This window comes from Hoplias malabaricus, chromosome 18 (genome assembly GCF_029633855.1).
Source record: "Hoplias malabaricus isolate fHopMal1 chromosome 18, fHopMal1.hap1, whole genome shotgun sequence".
NCBI lineage: Eukaryota > Metazoa > Chordata > Actinopteri > Characiformes > Erythrinidae > Hoplias > Hoplias malabaricus.
Window position 1 is genome coordinate 23,264,041 of NC_089817.1, and position 21,354 is coordinate 23,285,394.

At 36.7% G+C, this 21,354-nt stretch overlaps 1 protein-coding gene across 2 annotated transcripts in view; it reads left to right on the forward strand.

Moving 5' to 3' along the window:
- The window catches only part of slc4a5b (solute carrier family 4 member 5b), a 45,010-nt gene that overhangs the window by 13,819 nt on the left and 9,837 nt on the right, over positions 1-21,354 (forward strand). Inside the window, exons 7-20 of one of the 2 annotated variants that reach the window (XM_066651230.1) lie at positions 557-612; positions 5,036-5,193; positions 7,052-7,139; positions 7,416-7,570; positions 8,323-8,451; positions 8,935-9,109; positions 10,893-11,026; positions 13,165-13,436; positions 14,692-14,756; positions 14,982-15,173; positions 16,283-16,396; positions 17,566-17,679; positions 19,390-19,551; positions 19,953-20,131. In XM_066651230.1, coding sequence (XP_066507327.1) covers positions 557-612; positions 5,036-5,193; positions 7,052-7,139; positions 7,416-7,570; positions 8,323-8,451; positions 8,935-9,109; positions 10,893-11,026; positions 13,165-13,436; positions 14,692-14,756; positions 14,982-15,173; positions 16,283-16,396; positions 17,566-17,679; positions 19,390-19,551; positions 19,953-20,131 — 1,993 coding nt within the window. The remainder of the gene's footprint in view (positions 1-556; positions 613-5,035; positions 5,194-7,051; positions 7,140-7,415; positions 7,571-8,322; positions 8,452-8,934; positions 9,110-10,892; positions 11,027-13,164; positions 13,437-14,691; positions 14,757-14,981; positions 15,174-16,282; positions 16,397-17,565; positions 17,680-19,389; positions 19,552-19,952; positions 20,132-21,354) is intronic. The other variant, XM_066651232.1, reaches the window with a different exon arrangement.

Here is a 21,354-nt window from a genome sequence, read left to right on the forward strand (position 1 = left end):
GCAAAATTGGTGTCAAGTTCTCTGGGTTGGTAGGGAGATACATGGTTTTCTTTGCATTGTAACAATTTGGATCACTTTATGTAATTGAATTGAAATTGTTTTTTTTTTGTTTTTTTAGTTCTGTGTGCTTTGTGAAACAGACCACAGGTGTTAGTTTGTTTACAACTTTTAGAGATATTCATCTGAGAATCTGACTATGATTGCTGGTATGATTCAGGTATAAGTTTAAAAAGGCACCCAATATACACATGTGACTACTGAACTGATTTACATATTTAAAAACCAATACAGATTCAAATTTTGGACAGGTTTCATGTGCAAACTTATATAGACTCATACACCTTTAGACCTTTTATTTTGTCACAAGCCTTATGGCATTGTTATGTTACCCCATACATTTTAAAAAATTTTTTTTCAAATATTCAATATTCACATATTCTATTAGAGATGAGAGCCTCCAAGTCAAAATGTCCAGGGCATTAGGTCTTATTTGTGTTTTATGGCCATGTATTTACATTATATTGTTTTAATAACATGACTTTTTTCTATATTACAGATCCTTCCCAGTGTCGTAGCATGAATGACATCTCAGTCACTCCAAGCAGTGACCAGGTACTGATTTTATACATATGTGTGTGTGTGTGTGTGTGTGTGTGTGTGTGTGTGTGTGTATTCCTCTTGGGAGAAGAAACCAAGAGAAAATGAAGACCATTCATGTGCTTGCTACATGTGTGTATTGATTAAGCTTTGCAAATATGAAAATTAGCAGAGTATTAACATGAGGTGTTCCAATCTGTGATTAACCAGGCCTCAGCTGGTGTGGTAGAGATTTGAGAGTAACTGGGAGATTTTGGTAACAATGGAAGCCTGTCATTCCTCAGAGGCACGAGCAGTGCCATGGCTCTAGCTCAGTATGGCAGGTGACATGCGTATGTCGTAATGTTCCCTTCTGCTTTTTATTAGTCTTTCTAGCATCTGTCTTACTTGGGCTAAAACTAGAGAAAGGGTAGTTATTTTTCTTTTGTTCTTTTGTTCATTTCACCGTTTATTTTTTATATATTTTTTTTACCCATAATGAAAACATCAAACAATATGAAACCCTGAGAAACCCTGCAACTCACTTACTTTTTCTCTAAATTTCAGCCAAGGTATATTAACAGCACTGGAGTCAGAGGCAGACGACTGCACTCCTCTGTTCAGAGTTCAAAGCAGCAGTGATCCCCTCCCAGTATGAGCCTGAGTACACTTTAATTAGTTTCTGCCCCTGAGAGTGACACCCACCATTCACTTTCATGTTTTGTCTCCAGCCCTCTATGCACTGTATGCACCATTTGGCATGATCACAGCCCCCCAGATATTTTATTTAGCGTCAACAGCTCCTTAAGGGTCAGAGGTCCCACCCATAATATTTTGTCATTGTCAAACCTGTGGCTGTTTTTATTTGGTTATTACTAACCCTAAACAGCAAAATGGAAACTATTGTGAGAGGTATCAAAGTAGAAGTTACATGATTTCTGTGAAAGTTGGATGGCATACAGCCATGAAAAGATTAGTTCTGGATCATCTTATCTCAAATATATTGATTGTTGCTCAGTTTATGCCTCTGTTTCCCATGTTACCTCTCTAGCCCATGCTTGGCATTATTTTAGTGCAAACATTTTTGCAGAGATTATACAAGCTACATTATGTGCACTTTAAAGGAGCTTAGTTTGCTAATATAAAGGGTAGAGTTGGGTCTAGACATATTTGGACAGTGAAAAGTTTAGACTCTGTACACCACCACAATAGATCTGAAAAAAAAAGATGTGGTTATAGAGTGTAGACTTTTGTGTTTTAATCAAGGAGCTTAACAAAAATATTGCTTTAACTGTTTAAGAACTGAATGCAGATCATTTGCAGTCATTGGGTGCCAGAAGTCTGGAAGCCGTGGGCAGCACCAAATGCTTTGATGTATGTGATTATCCATCTGTAAAGATTATCAATCTTTGACAGTATTTGAGCCAAAAGCATAGCTCTGCAATCTTCAGAATTCATCCTGCTACTTCTATCAGCATTCATATCATCAGTAAACATCAGTGACTCTGTTCGATTGGCTGTGTTACATACCCATACTACACTGCCTCCACCATGTTTAACAGATGATGTGAAATGCTTCAGAACAAGAACTCTTCCTTACTTTTCCATACTGTTCTTTTCCCATCATTCTGGTACCAATTAACCTTGGTTTCATCTGCCCATACACTTGTTCCAGACCCTAGTATGGTTATTTTAGACATTTCTAGAAAAATCTGATTTGGCCTTTCTGTTTTTACGAACAGTTCTGGACCCTGAAATTTATGCAAAGCTAAATGTCCAGAGCCATTCAATGAGTGAGACAAATGAACCCATATATTTCAGTTTGTTCATTCTTAAATGAGCATTTATCAATGTCCACTGCAAAAGATAGAAGTAGTAAATTATTTTAGTTTTTGGATGTGATGCTAGCATACATTTTTCAATTTGTAAGCCGCTTTCCAAAAAAAGAAAAGGAAAAAGAAAAGCCTGTCATGGAAATTGTTTTATAAGCTCTGTAATGGACTGGAAAAAAGCAAAATGAGGTGGCATGAAATTTAGATGGATTACAGGGAGGAGTTTCCGCTCTCTGAGTTGATGTTGTTGCTCTAAAATAAAAGGCATATAAAATAGAAATAGAAAGATTGCAGCATTAGTATTGATATAAAAATGCTCACAAACAAGCAATGATTCAGTATTCGGTACAAATACACACATTTCTAGTAGTTTGAGGTTATTATTCAGTTCAGGGAATAATCCCTCTATCATTTGTCGTTGCAAAGACAACAGTAAAAGGCAAAAACAAAAACGCAAACATGAAGTATGAATTTGTGAGGAGTGGCTTATTGTATTAGTTTTATTTTACAAATCTATTTAAATTTATGTTAAATAGTGTTAGACTCTTTTAGTTTTCTGTGTACTTGGTAGGGTTGAATAATACTGATATCCTGAAAGGCTAAAATACATAAAATATATCTTTTTAAGTCACATAAAATATTTTGTTGTGAGCCTCTTGTGAGTTTTTTAAGAATTGATGACCTCAAACATTTCCCTTGTCAATATATTGGCACCAGTTCAGCCAATATTTACAAAAGGAGTTTCCATTTGTTGAGTTACAGACTCTGTTTCTCTGTCAATCCTTTAGGATTTTGACAAAATCCTAGATTTTGGGAAATGTTAGATCAGTGTGGGACCCAGTGTGTTTTTGACCATTGCTTAATAGTAGGTTTTTAAAATCACACTGCCCTTTTGGGGTTGAAAAACATTCCACAAGTAGGTATCAGTAAGTATATAAGTGCATTATGTTCTCTTCTACAGGAGGAGAGGTGAATATTTGTAAGATTTCATGTAAAAACACAAAAAAACAAACAACCCCCCCCCCCCCACACACACAAAACCATAATATAAGTCCTGAAGATGAAATTGGGCATATGAACTCAACACAACATTACAATCTACAATTAATATAGAATATGATATGATTGTTACCTAACTGAAAGTACAGAAATGTTTTGAGTGTACCACCACATTGACAGCAAAAGTTACCATTATTTTTCTGATAGTGTGGGACCCCCAGGTTAAGAAATTCTGCTAAATAGTCATTTTAATGACCTATTTTGAAATGCTAACAAAGGTTCTCAAAGGATAATACAGGGTCAGTACAATAGAAAGAGCTTGTTTATTTCAGGCAGAAAGTGAACTGACTCTGAAAAAGGCATTAGCAGATTAAGAGGTAATTTTGACCTAAGCACCAACCGTTCCATAACCACGTGCTTTAAGAGGGCAATGTCAAATAACAGGGTGTTAATTAGTGCGTGTGCATGTGCGTGTGTGTGTGTGTGTGTGTGTGTGTGTATTTTATTTAAAGCTTCAGTAGTTGCATAACATGATTGATCTGGTGACACACTAGAAAGGCTGGACTGCCGTTATCATCACATGCAGAAATGTCAGACACTGACAATTGAATTAATAAAAGATTATTGATGCTGTTACACAGTAGCTGTCCTTCACATTGTGTGACAATTTCATGAAGAAAGGTGCAATAGAAATGCTCCACAGTTTCTCTAAATAAAATAACTACATTGACTTAGATTTCATGTTTTTCCCCCTTCTTTTATTAAGTTACTATTTTGGAGATACATGCTTTTCTTTGGCCAGCAGTGATATGTATGTTCAGATATAGAGTATATGCATGACATTTAGAGGACCAGCATCAGTAGGCATGCCATTAATGGAGACTAAGGCAGGAAAGTGTTGATAAATTATGAAAAGCTGCAGTAAGCTGAGTATTCATCAGAAAAAAGTGTTATAACATCAGCAAGTTAAATAAAAACACAGTGGGTATCAGTACATATTAATATACTTTAAATGTATGGCTACAGGAGATCTGTAGTGTTCCTGCAGTAAGCAGACACTTTGTAGAATCTTTTTGTGGGAAGGAAAGATCTGAGTGTTCTGTAGCACAATACAGTCATAACGTTTTCCCACTGAATGTGCTTCTCTGCTTGACCACTGATGTATGCAGGGGATGTATTGTATTGTCCATAATGAGAAACTCCTTACTGAGAGTCTGCCATTATGATTCAGGAGAGATTTTATGTTGATCATAACCCAATGCAGTGTTACTGAAATGGATGCAGTCTGTAACACACAACATTATCCAGTCAATGTCTGGACTGTTTGGTTTACACAGAATATCCCTCTGTGCTACTTCACACCAGCCCTACAGTGAAGTTGTGGCCTCAGATGACTCTGAAACAGGGGCTTGTATCATCAACATCAGCACCTCAATAATGCTGCCATGTCTGTGCAGGGAGAGAATTCCTATTAACATTTTAAAGAAAAGGTTGAATGAGCAGGTGTCTACAAACTTGTATCTAGGGTACTCACAATGTGTATGTGAGACAAATTCACAAAGCATTTTATTATTATTTCATATTTCTAAAACAGTAGTGATTCACTCAACTGTAATCCTGTTCACTAGCTCAAGAACAAGTTCATGAAGAAGATACCCAGAGATGCAGAAGCGTCCAATGTGCTTATTGGAGAAGTGGATTTTGTGGACAAGCCGTTTGTGGCCTTTGTTCGTCTTGCTCAAGCCACTACGTTAGGAGGCCTGACTGAAGTCCCTGTGCCAACCAGGTAACAGCATTTGTGCAGTATCTGCATATTTTAGGTTCCAAATTTAATTATACCTTGTTTAATGTAATAAAAACAGGATATGCTTGAAAAAAAAATTGACCTGACAAATATTTCCAGTGTTTTCACTGACCAATTTGGTTGTATTTTTTTAATATAAATACATATTTTACATAAAAACATATTTTGGTACGTAGGCATGTTCACCTCTGTGTTACATCACCATTCCTTACAATTATACTTTTTAACCATTTGAGAACTGAGGATTTTCAACTTATTTTTGCAGCTTTGCAAGTGGGTTGTTTGCTAGATACAACATTTCCGCTTCTTAGCAGTCTGTGTTTGTTGTGGTCTGATTCTCCTCTACTTCAAAAGATGCTTTAGTAGACAGATCCAGATTGCAGGCAGGTCAGTCAAGCACACACACTGTGTTTATGAAGCCATCCTGTTGGATGATGGTAGAATATGCAGAATGCGGCCTGGCATTGTCTTGCTGAAATAGCTATGGACTTCCTGGGAAAAAGATGTTTTCTGATTGCAGTATATATCAGTATATATTTGACCACATGCAAGTCAGGGCTGCACAGTGGTGCAACAGGTAGTAATAACGCATTGAAAAAGTGATCCTTTTGGAAATTCCCTTATGAAATTTGGCACAAAATGGGGAAAAAAAACATCTTTGCCTTAAAAGTCTGAGCATTTGGAGGGTGTTCCTTTAATACATACCATATTCAGCAAAAAGCGACTATTTTCTAGTGTAAAAATATTATATGTCTCTGATATACACTCTCAAAATGTATAAGATTTATTCTGGTACAAAAAAAAACTAGCAAGCTCACAAAGAGCAGACTCACAAATTTGACAATGTTATACCTTTAGGCTTCATCCAGCACATTAATTACGCCTGTTAGAGTCCTCTATTTATTTTTTTTGGCACACTTAGACCTCCCTTCCAAGGGATTGTGTATCACACACATTTTTGCCAAACAATCAGGAAGAAGCCTGAAACAAATGACAAACATCACCATCATTAACCGTAGGCTATGCCAAACATTTGTTAAAATAAGGAGGGGAAATGCTTAGTTAATACAAGTCTCATGTTTATTACAGAGTACAATCTAACAAATCAACAGATTACAATTTCTTATTTTTAAATAGCAATCTTTTAACAAGCTGCAACTACCACAAACATTGTGACAATATTTGATACATTTTATATTCAATTTCTATAGTTTAATATTTGACAACAGGAATGAGAAAACAGTGAATGATATTTATTTATTTATTTATTATTATTATTATTATTATTATTATTATTACATATTTTTGCCTGTCCCATCTTTTTTGGAATGTGTTGCAGGCATCATATTCAAAATTTGTTTATAATTAATAATATAATCAAGTTGATCAGTGAAGATATTGGAAATTGTATCTATGATTGTTATATGGCTTTCCTAGTGCACCTTGTTCTCTGTGTCAAAAGATGGTGATATGTATCATGTTGTTGTCTTTAAAAGAAGCAATCAGTCATTATTTCTAATTATTTTATGAAATAATGAAACAGCCATTAAACTAACACCTCATGTCCTGAATTGACTAGAAATTCTGTACTAAACCTATTTTATATTGTGTCCTCATGTGGTGTGGAGGACACCTCTATAGTACATATAATAATAATGAATAATAGCTCATTCAGAAACTACAAAGTGATTTGCTTTTCCATTTCATTTTAAAAAACAAAAAAAAAGAGAAAAAAAATTAAATTGATCCGTTGGGATTTGTTGTTATATCCCCCACTGTGAGGTATAAAATGTGTAAGGATCATGCTTTATATTCTCTCAGCCCTGTTGTTCTTTGCTAGGTTTCTGTTTGTGTTGCTTGGCCCTCATGGAAAAGCCAAATCCTACAATGAGATTGGTCGGGCCATGGCTACACTCATGGTGGATGATGTAAGCATGAGTAGCTTATGTATTGTTCACAGATTTAAAAGATTTTGTACACCATGTGAGGCAATATCTTCAAGATTGAATGTTAGATCTCTCATGATGATATTAGGGTCAAACACTGTTAAATCTGAAAACAGTTTTCAGAGCACACTTACAAACATCTTGTAACAATTATTAAAAGAAATGTCAACAAAAATTCTTACTTCTAGCTCTTGGAAACAGATATGGCCTGTATTATTTTAGTCGTTGTACAACCCAAACTTGTCATGATGTATTCAGCTCTTTAGTGACGTGGCCTATAAAGCCAGAGATCGTGAAGATTTGATTGCAGGAATTGATGAATTTCTGGATGAAGTGATAGTACTCCCACCAGGAGAGTGGGACCCAAAGATCCGTATTGAACCGCCAAAGAAACTTCCCTCAGCAGATATGAGGTATGAAGTTCTGTGAAACCTGTACAATTCTGAATTAATTACACTGGATGATCACTGGATTAGGAACCCTACTTTATATCTATTCATTTACCATTTTATTAGTTCCACTGACCATACAGGAGTACTTTGTAGTTCTACGACAACCGACTTTAGTTTTTATAAGCGGTGTGCACTCACTGTCCACTCTGTTAGACACATCTACCTTATTGGTCCAACTTGTAAATGTAAAGTCAGAGACAGTATCTCATCTGTTGCTGCAGTTTGGGTTGGTTGTCATCAGTGGACACAGGATGCTGTTGGTCGGATGTGTTTGGTTGGTGGACTATTCTCAGTCCAGCAGTGACACTCAGGACTTTAAAAAGTCAATTACACATGCTGTGTCTGATCCACTCATCCACAGATCACCACCACATCAGTGTCACTGCAGCCTTGAGAATGATCCACCACCCAAATCATACCTGCTCTGGGGTGGTCCTGTAGGGGTCCTGACCATTAAAGAGCAGAGAGAAATTGGGGTAAGAAAGTATGCAGAGAAACAGGCAGACTACAGTCTGTATTTGTAAAATTACAAAGTGCTCCTGTGTGGTCAGTGGAACTAATAAAATGAAAAATAGATATAAGGTAGGGGTTCCCAATTCAGTGATCATTATATACTAATTGTGGATCTATGTCTTGTTAAGGAGTTTCATTGAGAATATGGACTAATTTGCAAAATATGAATTGCTAAACTCCATCAACTCTGTTCTCTGCAGGAAGTCAGTCTTTTCACTAAATGAGTTAGGCCAGGCTAATGGAACTGCAGGAGGAGGAGGAGCTGCTGCAGATGATGAAGAATTTCCTGTTCCTCATGAGCTAGGAGAGGAGCTGACCTTTACTGGGAGGTAGGCCCAATGAACTAAAAGGCGTGATCACCTTTTCCTTTTATAAATTTGAGACTGAGCTACATTGTGGCAATGGATGAGTGGGCAGGGTGTAATATATCTGTTTTCACATGTAATTATTTTAAATATCCATTAATCCATTTAGAACATCATCAAAACCTTTTCTATTTTCAAATTCTTTTACAAAAAATACTTAAAATGGTGAAAACCAGCTCCTGTGCACCTTTTGAAAATCATCCATAAATGTAAAGTGTGTGTAGACCCTGTAAAGCATATTTTATGGAACTGTGTTTAAATTTAAACTTATATGAAAGGGGTTAACATGATAAAGAAAATATATTAGAAGAAAAATATCACCCAGCCTTTATTTGTTGATTTATCTGATGTTTTTGATGCAGAAACTGTCTCTTACCTAAGTGATGACGCCCTAATGATGTGTATAGTGATGTGTATAAATTGATTCAAAATTTTTATGTGATGTAGATTTTGTGGCGGTCTTTATCTTGACATCAAACGGAAATTACCCTGGCTTTTGAGTGACTTCTATGAGGGCTTTCACGTCCAGTCTATCTCAGCTGTGCTCTTCATCTACCTGGGTTGCATCACTAATGCCATCACCTTTGGAGGACTCCTAGGAGACGCTACTGACAATTACCAAGTAACATACAGTAGTATATGTGCGGTTTGTTCATTAGGGCACTGGGGCAATGCACTGCCAAAAGGAAAAGGGAGGAAATGTTTTTCTCTCATTTAACAGCAGTATTTTCCCAGCTCTCTCTATTAGGCAAACTCTGCCACACTTTGTCCCACCTCGGATTATCACGGTCCAATCAGTGTTTAGGTTCTGTATGCTCCCACTACTGAGTATCACAGTCCAAAATTGTGGTTTATTGACTAGATATTGCACCATTTTGTAGTAGCAGGGAAAACACAGCGGACAATGTTCAGTTAATTCAAACAATCCTAAAATGCATGGCAAACGTAGTGTACAATCCAGGTACGCTAGCAGATAGCAGGTTACCCATAATCCAGAGCATTGTTTGCATTCTGAAATCATTCACTACAATCCTGAATTTTGTTCCCTATATAGAGCACAGGGAGCCATTTCAGACACAGGGCATGTTAGGTTTTGTTCTGTACAGTCCTTGTTATTTTTTCAGGCAATTTCAAGATGGCGTATATTGCCCTGACCCCTCTCATAGACTCTCATGTTAAGTAGGGTGACCAGCCGTCCTCTTTTACCCAGACATGTCCTCTTTTTTAAACTTAAAAATTTCACAAACATCTGGGATTTTGTTTTTCTAGAGCTTACATCGAACTTCGAGAAGCGTTTAGTTCAAAAAGTAGTCCCGTCCGCCCCCCTACTCCATTTGGTTTGCTTGAGTGATTTGTTTCTGATTGCACGGTCTGACTGTAGAGCTACCATTATTGGTCAATAACCTTCTCTGTAAACATTTAATTGGTCACCCTGCACGTCAGTAGTCCTTGTTTACGTCAGGGAAAGCTCATGTACCTACCCTCATCTCGAGCAGCTATGCCGAAACGTAAATGTAAGTTCTCAGATGAATTAAAAAAGAAATTCCCAGGTTTTGTGTAGCAAATAAAGGTGTAAAGGACCTAAAGGCACACATAGACGTGTCCTCTTTTTCACCATCTCATATCTGGTCACCCTATTTTAAGGCTCTTTTTTTCAAGCTACAAAGCCTTTACTTCATATTCTATGGGTCCCGGGAGGTTTTGCCCCACCTGCTTTCTTCATATACAATGTGAGGCATGTTCCAAATGGCCCCGTAATCTATTCCCTACCATGCTCACTATGTAGTGAAGTATATAGTGAATAGGGCACTTATTCATTTCGGGCACAACCCTGTATGGATAATTAGAGAAGCCATAATGTGGGTCGAATGAAGGGCTTTCGGCACTGTGCAGTTCAGAACACACAAGTTTAGAAGATAAAGCCTCGTAGTTGTGCGCACAAATTTGAGTGAAGTGTATCCAGAGTATTTTGTTTGCTTTCAGCTTCATTCCTCCCTCTTTTAATCCAAACTCAGCACTCACTCACAACTGCGGTGCGCTACTAAGCTTCTGTAACAAATTTTAACCAGGGTTTCCCAGATAGCTCACAAAGAAACTGTTGAGAAGAGTTGCATTTCGCATTTTAGACATGTCAGCTTGCTGTGTACTTCTAATGTTCTTTGGGAGAAACTGCATAGGCAAAAGATTCACATAGAGATGCTAGAGCGTGAACAGAATAGTATTACATACACCAAACACAGTAGTTGGCATATTCCTCCAATTATTCTTTCTACAGCATTGTATGAACAGGCGTTCACATGGAGGATGTCACTGGCCACATATGGCATATATGTCACATATCTTTAGTAAGTTCATGTCTGGGTAGCTTGTTTTAAACCACCATAAAATCATTTTATGTCTTTCAGGGTGTGATGGAGAGCTTCCTGGGCACAGCTTTGGCAGGAACAGTCTTCTGCTTGCTTGGTGGTCAGCCACTCATCATCCTAAGCTCCACAGGACCTATACTGGTCTTTGAAAAGCTGCTCTATGACTTTAGCAAGTGAGTGTTTAGATTTAGAATTTTTTCCTCCACACAATTCTACATAATCTAGCTTTTAGAAATATGTTTAAATAAAAACAGGGAGAATATATTTGAACAAACATAATAATGCCACAAATTCTCATAATCATACAACAGAATTAGATATAAAAATGAAGTAATTAATTGTGTTTTTAAAAAGGCAAGTCATGACCACAGATATTGGCAGCCCCTGTAGTTCTTTCAGAAAATGAACTACTTCTCTCAAATAACTATTGCAAAAACAAATGCTTTGGTATTCACATATTTATTTCGTTTGTTTGCATTTAGACAACACTATAGAAAACTGAGATAGGAAGTAGGATCAAATCTCGTTCCACACAGAACTCCAGAAATGTTGACTTGCGACATGTGCACAGTGGTCACAAGAATATTAAGCTCTCTTGAGATAGACTTGTAGCCTTGAGTTTGTTCATTCCTTACCACAAATTGTAATCTTTTGACAATTCTTTCCTTTCTCGATTTACACACAAACACAAAGACTTAGTCAACATTTCTCCATTTAAACTGGTTAAAAGTGTTTTTCTTATAAAGTCAGCATATTTTACTTACCACAAACCAGTTTAAATCAAGTTAAACAGTATTAAAATGACTAAAATCAAATAATTGCTTGCAATTTGAAAAAGTGGCAATAATATTGTCCAGTTCATTTCTGGAGTTCTGCATTTCTTCTTCTTTCAACTGCTCCTGTCCAGGGTCGCCACAGCGGATCAGCCACAAACCGCACCACCAATCTTGCATAGTTTTGTGGTGTTGTTCAAACAGAAGAAATAAACATGATGATATAAAAATAACTGCAATTATAATTGCAGTTTTCTAGAAGTGATATATGGTCTGGAACATGTGCAGAGATGTCAATATGACTGTAGCAGTAGCTAACTATGTGTCGTTTAAATCATAATTGGTTTATTTGTGTATGTAAAATGAGTGTGTATGCTATTGAATGCGTATTTAGAGATGTTATGAATCACAAAATTAAATTACATAAAATCATCTCAACAATCTATATAGTCTTAAAGACTATGCACCACTTAATAACCCTCAATGAATATTTCACATTATCTTAGTTACTGACATATATAGGTATTTCGGAGTTTGATGAAGAAGATGAATCTGAAGTGAGAGTGGGGGTGAGTGGGTATTATAACAACAAAATTAAACCAACGCTCTTTTAAACCTTATTCCTTGAATTAGTAAGAAATAACATGTTTTCTGACTATCAATAAACACAAGTTAGGAACTCAAATTCCACTGTATTTATTTGTTTGACACTTTCATATAGCTGGTGCTTAGGCTTTAAGCAGCCACATTATTATCTACAGATAGCTCTGCCTATGTATCTTGAGTTTAATGTAAGGCATCTTCAATGCAAATTGACATGTCCTGCACTGGATGAAGGTCAAAGAATGAAGGTCAGGTAATAAATGCAGAAATGAAAAAAGGAGAAAAATGTGTTCATAATATATATATATAGCACATGCATCAGTTATTTCTTATTCATTTTATTTAAAGATAAATGCTAGATGATCTACCACCAAAGAACAAAGAAGACCAAGAATGTTTGTTGATTTTAAGAATTACAGTTACTTATTTACTGAATGTAACTGGTTAAAGTAAAAAAAAGTTAGGTTTAATGTTGCTTTGTGCATATGTAATTTTATAAATGGGAGTTTATCACGTGAAATAAGACAAATTCAGCAGTCCTCCGCTCTCTATGAGATATAATACATGTGTTAATGTTCCTGGGTTAGTCCTGAGCCGTCCTGCTAAGCTTCTGAACTAGCCTACGCTGAGCTGAGGCTCTGGCCAACGTGCATGAGGTCGCGCCAAACACAGCCCCAAAAACACACAAATGGAGCCTGTTCCTGTCTTATTTCCTATTATTCAGCTACGGTTCACACTGAAGAGAACCTACTGTTCTTTGGTTCAAGCTGGGAACAAATTATACTGTTATGGTGTCTGTTAACCATAGTGAGTTTGCAACAAATATATATACCTAAATGTGAAAATTTAAGACCCATAGTGGAACATAGGGACCCCCGATCAAAAGTGGATATTTTGCCCAATGATTTGCACTCTGCATTGATTTCTGCCCTCAGGACTAATAATATTGACTACTTGGAGCTGCGACTGTGGATCGGCCTGCACTCCGGCCTCCAGTGTCTGATCCTAGTGGCCTCGGATGCAAGCTACATCATCAAATACATGACACGCTTCACTGAGGAGGGTTTCTCCAGCCTCATATCTTTCATCTTTATCTCTGATGCCATCAAGAAGATTGTTGGATCCTTCCAGTACTACCCCATTAACACAAACTTCAAACCTGAGTACATCACAACTTACAAATGTGAATGCTTGGCCCCTGACCAAGGTAAGCCTCATTAAGGAGTAAATGACTCATAAGTTTAAGTTCAAAGGTTTTTGGTACGAGGCAAGAAGGGATAGACAGTTTTAGAATCACTTGAATTCTTATTTACATTAGATTTTTGGCACACACTCAATTTGGCTGCATTGATTGAGCGACTTAGAAGCATGTGAGCTTGTTTCATTTATACTGTGCAAAAGTCAGAGGCCATTTTTTATCTTCCCATTACAATGGCCATTACAAACAATGTATATACTTTGGCACCAGTATTTAAAGGAAAGCGTCAAAAAAAGAATTTTTTTTTCCATAGTTTGGTCTTCGTATTTTGTTGCATAATCCAAGATCCATTACATTCAGTGATGTCAAAGTGTGGTCTTTGGGGTGCCCAGTCCACTGTTATGAGAACACCAACAGTTCTTGTTGTGGGTTTTTATTATTTTTATTACTATTATTATTATTATTATTATTATTATTATTATTATGTCAGTGACAGCTTATTTACAGTTACACATCCATTTAGGCCCGTAGTGCTGAGTTGTCATCTCTTATATATATTAATGTTTTTAGACAAAAGGCTACCTCACAGTTTTAGTGGTTTACCAGGTTTTGTTAAGATTCCAAAATTCTCTGCGTCTTTAAGAATTATTTTGAACTTTGAATTTAAACATCTCATGTTTTTCCGTTATTTTATTTTTACTTTCTCCTCACTTGTCTTAGGAGATTATCTTATATCTAATCAAAATATTGTTATTTATAGTTAAATTATTATTATCTAATTATGCACAATACTGCATATATGTAATACACCAGTCAACCAAAACACTATAATGACCTTCTTGTTTGACACATTTTATCAGCGCCACATAAATTTTTAGCCCACTTTCACCTTATCCTTTTCACAATGTATGTGTTATTTGGTTTGTGGGTTATTCTCAGCATTCCAGTGTTTCTGGATAGGCTATGGACTAGGGCAAACCTGATCTTGAAGAAGTTGCAAAAGATGAATGACTGAATTATTCTCAACACATTAACTGCACAGTTTTGTTCTTTTAATTTCTAGTTCCTTCATTAGTGATCACAGGAAGTTCCCCAGAAAGTCCACAAAACGTTACTTATAAAGAGTAACACATACAGACTACAATCTATAACTGTAGACATGCAAAGTGCATCTATAGAGCTGATAAAATTGACACTGAATATAGAAACATAAAGGTCATTTTAAAGTTATGGCTCAGTAGTGTATATGGTGTTTCTTTAATAGCGTCATCGATGGTTCTCAATTCTTCAGCTCCCCTTAGCCCAGACAACGGCACTGATTACTCCTTGGTAAGAACTAATGAATATCTTGATTGAACATTGAATATCTTAATAATAAAATATTTAATTACATCAGTGTTATATTAAAATGGTATTTTGTAAAAGATAAAAAAAAAAGTAGAAAAGTGCTTTTTCTACTGATCATGTGTTTTCAGATTGTGTGCTTATTTTATTCTTTCTCTTTTCCACCTCCCTGTATTTAACTCTCTTATATAACCTCATCTCTCCACTCAGTATAACTTCACAGGTCTGGACTGGAGCCAGCTGAGTAAGAAGGAGTGTCTGAGGTATGGTGGTTCGCTGGTGGGCAAATCCTGTAAATATGTCCCTGACCTGGCTCTTATGTCCTTCATCCTGTTCTTTGGCACATACTCCATGACCATCTCTCTCAAGAAGTTCAAGACCAGCCGCTACTTTCCCACCAAGGTTTGGCTGCAGCAGATTTGAATTGATTTGATGATGTTTTCTGCAAGGATAGAATAAAATAAATAAAATAGTAATGTTGTACATAGTAGACAGTAGTTGTGAAATTGTATCTTCTTTTGATGTTCTAAGTGAAAATACGGGTATTTACAAGCATACAGGGAGCACACTTATGCATATACTAATGCAATATTATTCTTAATAGTATGTATAATGTAATTTGCTGAATAGTATGTATAATGTACCATGTCACATTTTGAAATGTTAAAATGTTTTCCTATATATTAAAAAAACTAAAGGGATAATGTGAACTAAAACAAGTGAAAAAATGCTGTGTTACCTTTCTGATAGTACAAGAATTGTGAACTTCTGTCTTAGAAAATCACAGTTAAGGCTCATTTATACTCCCTCTGCTTACGGAAATATATGCGCGTGCTTCGAGCGATATGACCGTCACTACCCACATACCTCCTTGCGTCAGCTCCGTTGACATAGTTGTTGAGCAGTACATCCAGTAGAGGACAGTTCGGAGTAAAAATGGTGATGGTGGAGGAACTTGTAGTTCTGTATTTAATTCAAAAACAATGAAACAGGCAGCGTTCTAAACAGAGGTGGTCTGTGAGGCCATTAAATATTGCGCAACATTTGATTGGAGAATTTTATTCACTTGTTTTACCAATAAGGGAAATTGATAACGAACGTCATTTCCAATACTTTCAAAAATCCGCCAGGGCATAACATGCTTTGTCAGGTAGCCCCGCACATCAGGCATGAGAACTCGCACAGTGCGCCTGTGAGTGAGCCAGAGCGTTCAATATCACCATTCACATCTTGCACTGCCCCCACAATGTCGAGTGGTATTGCTCCGTCCCGTCCACATTCATAAAACGTGCATTCGGAAAACGTGCAAATTACATACAAAATGAACGCTGTGTATGAACAGAAGGCTCCAGCCGTATCAGTATTTAACGTTAAGTATAAATGAGCCTTGAGTAGCCTTTTCAGTGGTAGTCATAAGTCCATCCCCTATTCTGTTTTCATATTTATAAACATTTGTTTTCCCCAACATTGACCTCTTTTTCTCGATCCCCACATCCCTTGCTGTGCCTCAGTGTCGTATGCTGATTGCGGATTTTTCCATTATCATATCCATTCTGGTCTTCTGTGGCCTGGATTACCTGATGTCCCTGGATACTCCCAAACTGCATGTCCCCAATGAGATTAAGGTTTCCTTAGTCTTTTTTGCTGTAGTCTTCTGCTTGAAAAAGGCAGTTATTATACCATGCTACTTGTTGTAGAATGAGTTAAAGAAGCAATCAGTAATTTTCTCCAGCAATACATTTTCACGTATTGAACATTAATACAGACACAGATTGGACTGGATGTGCATTAAACCTATTTTAAATGTAGCCTTCTGCGCGGGTTGGGTGACCAATTACATGGAGAATAACCTGGCTCATTTAGTGACTAAAAGACCTGTGTGATTGTGCATCTTATGTGTGCAGCACATCATAGAAATAATATAAAAATGATGAATAATTACTTAAATAAATATTGTTAGCTACAATTTGGTGGAAAAATTACATATTGCTCTTTTAAATCTCACGCAGCTCATAGTGCATACTTATTATATTAGGGCTGTCACAACAAGATTAAACTAAATTAATCACAGATAATATACAAACTCGATTTGCCAGCTGGGAACATTTTTAAAGCTGCAATAGAAATAAAACTAAAGCTGTTCAAATGTGTGCACTTTTACTTAACTGATAAAATTCTCTTAATCTTTTAATAATATTTTATACATTATATGAAGACATCCCCAGGTTCTGTGCTATTTTACATTGAGAAACATGACAATGTAAACAATATTTTACTGAGTCACTTGTAGGCTGGGGCTTGATTTCACACAGTGAAGCTGATTCATCAAGTGTGCTGAAATCTCTCTTTTTTATGAATTAAATGATGAATCATTACTACATCTGTGTTTTTTTATGTAACTTTAATGAATAAGGGCCAGTGAATTAATAATGGTTTATTAGTGGTATTTCAATGTCAACAAGTAGTCATAATAATAGTCAAAGGTCATCATTCATAATAATGAATATGTCTATTTATATGCATTTTTGCCACAGCTGGCAAAAACATGATATATAGTTAATTGTCAACTGAAATGCGTTCTAATACAATCTATTGTGGCACCTCTAAACTATATAAACTGCTTTTCTCAGCAGTGGTGCTTGATTTATCATTATGGCTTGCTGTTTGATTTACTGGCTCTTTCTATTGCTTCTAACCCCCGGTTCTTTTCCATTTTCCTGTGTGGCCCTGCCCATGTATATCTATATCTGTCTCTCTACATACATCTTTCCTTTTCTTCTCTGTTAATGCGCAGCTTCGAAAACTCATCAGTGATTTTTCCATCTTCACATCAATCATGACATTTGTTGGTCTTGATATGTTAATGGGGCTTGAAACACCTAAGCTTATTGTGCCTACAGATTTTAAGGTAGGCCCTTGATGAGTTCTGCCTATTTACTGATTGTATCCACTAAATTTCTTCTGCATAATGACTAATGTATTACCCCTTTTTCTGAAGGTTGCCTAGATAATTATTTAGAGTGGTCTTAAGCCCTATTCAGATTGGATTCATTTATCAGGGGACTTTTTTATGGAAATGTATTCCACGCCTCCTCAGTGATAAAAACCTGCTTCCGCACAGCATTAAAATTACTACAAGATGAGAGAGTTTCTAATGTGTTGTATATGAACCCTTATGAACAAGAAGAGCCCTCCCCTTCCAAAATTTTTGCCAGCGTCTCACTGTATTCTCACTTCTCCCCACTCTCAGCCTCTGTCAGTGAAATATAGCAAGAGGGCACCAGATCTAATATTATCCAATGTGAGTTTCTACTTAGTCTTTGGGAAGTGGCTAAATTTGCATCCAGACTTATCTAAAATATCAGCTGAGTTAGGTAATTCTGCCTGTAACTAAACATAGAGGAGCACATGATCAGGAAGAAGATATTTCCACAGGTAAATATAATGTAAATATAATCCCATCCTAATAGGGCCAAGATAGATTAGGATATTTGTGGACTCCACCCGATCCAATATGTCTTCTGGGTGTTGAATGGGCTGTGTCCACAATTTAGGGTATAACCGGTTAATTTGTCACTTCTGCTGCAGTAACAGCATCTGCTTTTCTGGAAAGGATTTACATCAGCTGTTGAAATTTTTCTATGAGTATTAATACCATGAGAACATTAGTGAGATCTGATGAGATCAAAGCCCATGCCTGGGGGCCATATATACCTTTAGCCCATGTTTGCCATTGGACATGGTGATCCAAAGCTTATTTGCAGCTGCTCCAGAGCATCAGTTTTCAATTATTACTCTTGCATGCACATTGACATGTGCAAAATTGTCTATCAGGGTCTACTGTGGTCGCACATAGGGCTGTCACAGTGAAAGAATTTCCCATGCTGTGATTTAACTGGGCTCAACACTGATATTTCGGCCCCAAATTACTTAATTTATCCTGATTCTAATGCTATACACCTAACTGTCGGCTGAAATGTTCCTACTGAGGCTGCTCCATGACTTGGTGCTGGTGGAGACAAACGGGCTTCGATAGCCCGATGATAGGAAGCTATGTGAGATCTTAAATTCAGTGTATTTCCCCATTTCACAGACAATGTTTTGGCACAGATATTAGCAGGCTTTATCTTTTCATTTGGTTGAAAGCCAAGGGCCAAGATGCATTTGGTTTTGTGAATAGGTATTAAATGAAAACGAAAGACTGACAATCACAACTTTTTTTGATTATGATTTTTAAAACAAATTTATTTAACATTCACTACACACGCTTTAAAGTGTAAAACAAGAAACTTGCAACAACAAAAAAGAGGGAAAACATGTATACATTGCGGATGTGATGGTTGCTTGCCATTCCCTGTGTTTGGCTAGTGAATAATGTCGTACAAAACTATTGCCCTAGCTGCACATTTAAAAAGCATTCCTCATTGAAAATGTCTACAAATTTTGGACATTTAGTGAATTTTTGTAATTCAAAGTTAAAAATTCTGATTGATCAAAGACTAAATGGCTGGAAAGTCTGACCACACTTCTTCTTTGAAGAGCTGATTTCTCTGAACAGAATTACTTACTTTTGCCCTTGTGTTGTTTTCACTCACTTGTTCTTTCTCTGTAACTGCAGCCAACTCGGCCAGATCGTGGTTGGGTTGTCATGCCCTTTGGAAAGAACCCTTGGTGGATGTACTTGGCCAGCTTTGTGCCTGCTCTTCTTGTTACCATCCTTATATTCATGGATCAACAAATCAGTGCTGTCATTGTCAACCGCAAGGAGAACAAACTCAAGGTACAGATTAGAAGAAGACATAATTATTTCCTTTAAAACTTTGTATTTAATTGGTTTTATACATTGAAACAGTGTATAATCCAGTGATCATTTAGTGTAAATGTGTTTTATGTGAGAGGTCAGTATTAGTTTGCGATCTATCCAGTCTTTTAAATTGATTATGAATCTTTATGACAGGCATTTTCATCCACACCCACACATTCTAATTCTCACATTTCACAACACAACTGGAGATATTAATAAGTATTTTAAATACTTATTGTCATTGAGGAACTATTTACTGTAGGTACTGTAGAGGAATATAAATACTAAAAGCAACACAACATTGTTCATTTGTTTTTTCTTACTTTTCATATTTGCTTCCTTTTACACATTATTTCCCACATGTTGGACTTGTGCAGAAAGGATGTGGGTATCATTTGGACCTGTTCTGGGTGGGCATTCTTATGGCTGTGTGCTCTTTCCTGGGTCTGCCCTGGTACGTAGCAGCCACAGTCATCTCCATCGCTCACATTGACTCCCTGAAGATGGAGAGCGAGACCAGCGCTCCAGGGGAGCAGCCACAGTTCCTTGGAGTGAGGTGAGTGAAGAGTTTTAGAATTTTTATATTTATATTGTTACAAGCCAGGAAATCACAGTGGCACAACAAGTAGTGTTGCTGTCACACATCTCAAGGGTGCTTTCCAACCACAGTTCAAATGCTGGTGGGTGGATTGGCTGGGCAAAATTGTGAGTGCGTGGGAGCGTTTCAAATGCCTTGTGATGGACTGGTGCCCTGTCCAGGGTGTGTTCTTGCCTTGTGCCCAATGATTCCGGCTAGGCTCCAGATCCTCCTCGACCTTGAGTGGTTGCAGAACATTAATGAATGAATTACAAACACAAATTGAAAACAGTTGGGACAGTAAATGATGCTAATAAAAACAGAAAGCAATATTTATTAATCCATGTTTAGCATGTATTAAATTGAAAGCGCAAAAACAGTGTCTGATGCCTGGCTTATTTGTTTTATTCTTTTATTTAATGCCCCAAGTATATTACAAAAAGACTGGGACAGCAGCAAGTTTATCCCTGTTTTTCCTCACCTTTGCTTTTAATAACATTCTGAATTATCTGAAATTTTTTTCTGAACAGCTGCACAAGTGCATAGTGCCTTAGTTTTCATGTTTTGCATATTTTTTGTATAGGAGACTGATGTGAGCAACAGGAAAGCCTGACATTGTGTTGTGAAATAAACATGGACATTCATGAAAAATGAATCACCAAGGAGGAAGTTTATGTTCCTCTAAAATGTGAATATATCTTTCATTGTTAATGGTGCCTTCACAGTGGTGCATCAATGCTGTTGGCACTAATACAAGTCCATACCATTTGATGATACATATACATATAAAACCGCGACCCTGAATTGGATAAGCGGTTACAGATAATGAATGAATGAATGAATACATATAAAATACAATACATATAAAATATGTCTTGCCCTGTAAACAGAATGCAAAGAGTGGGACAAAGCAATATTTGGCTTGTGCATGTAGTCACTAGTTTTATTTCAGTGTGTCAGAGTGTGATTACGCAATTGCTGAAGCGTATATACAGTTTGTGTACATATAACTCATATTTTCACTCACAAGAATAGAGAAATGCTAATATGGCTGTTTCAGGATGTTAATACTAGTAACAATCTGGTCATGATGTGCTTGCATAAATAGGTACATTCGTTAAAAAGAAATGGTTCTTCACATTCATGAACAGTGAGGTGCATATGGGTCTATATATCACTAAAAAGGCTGTTGTAACAAGTCA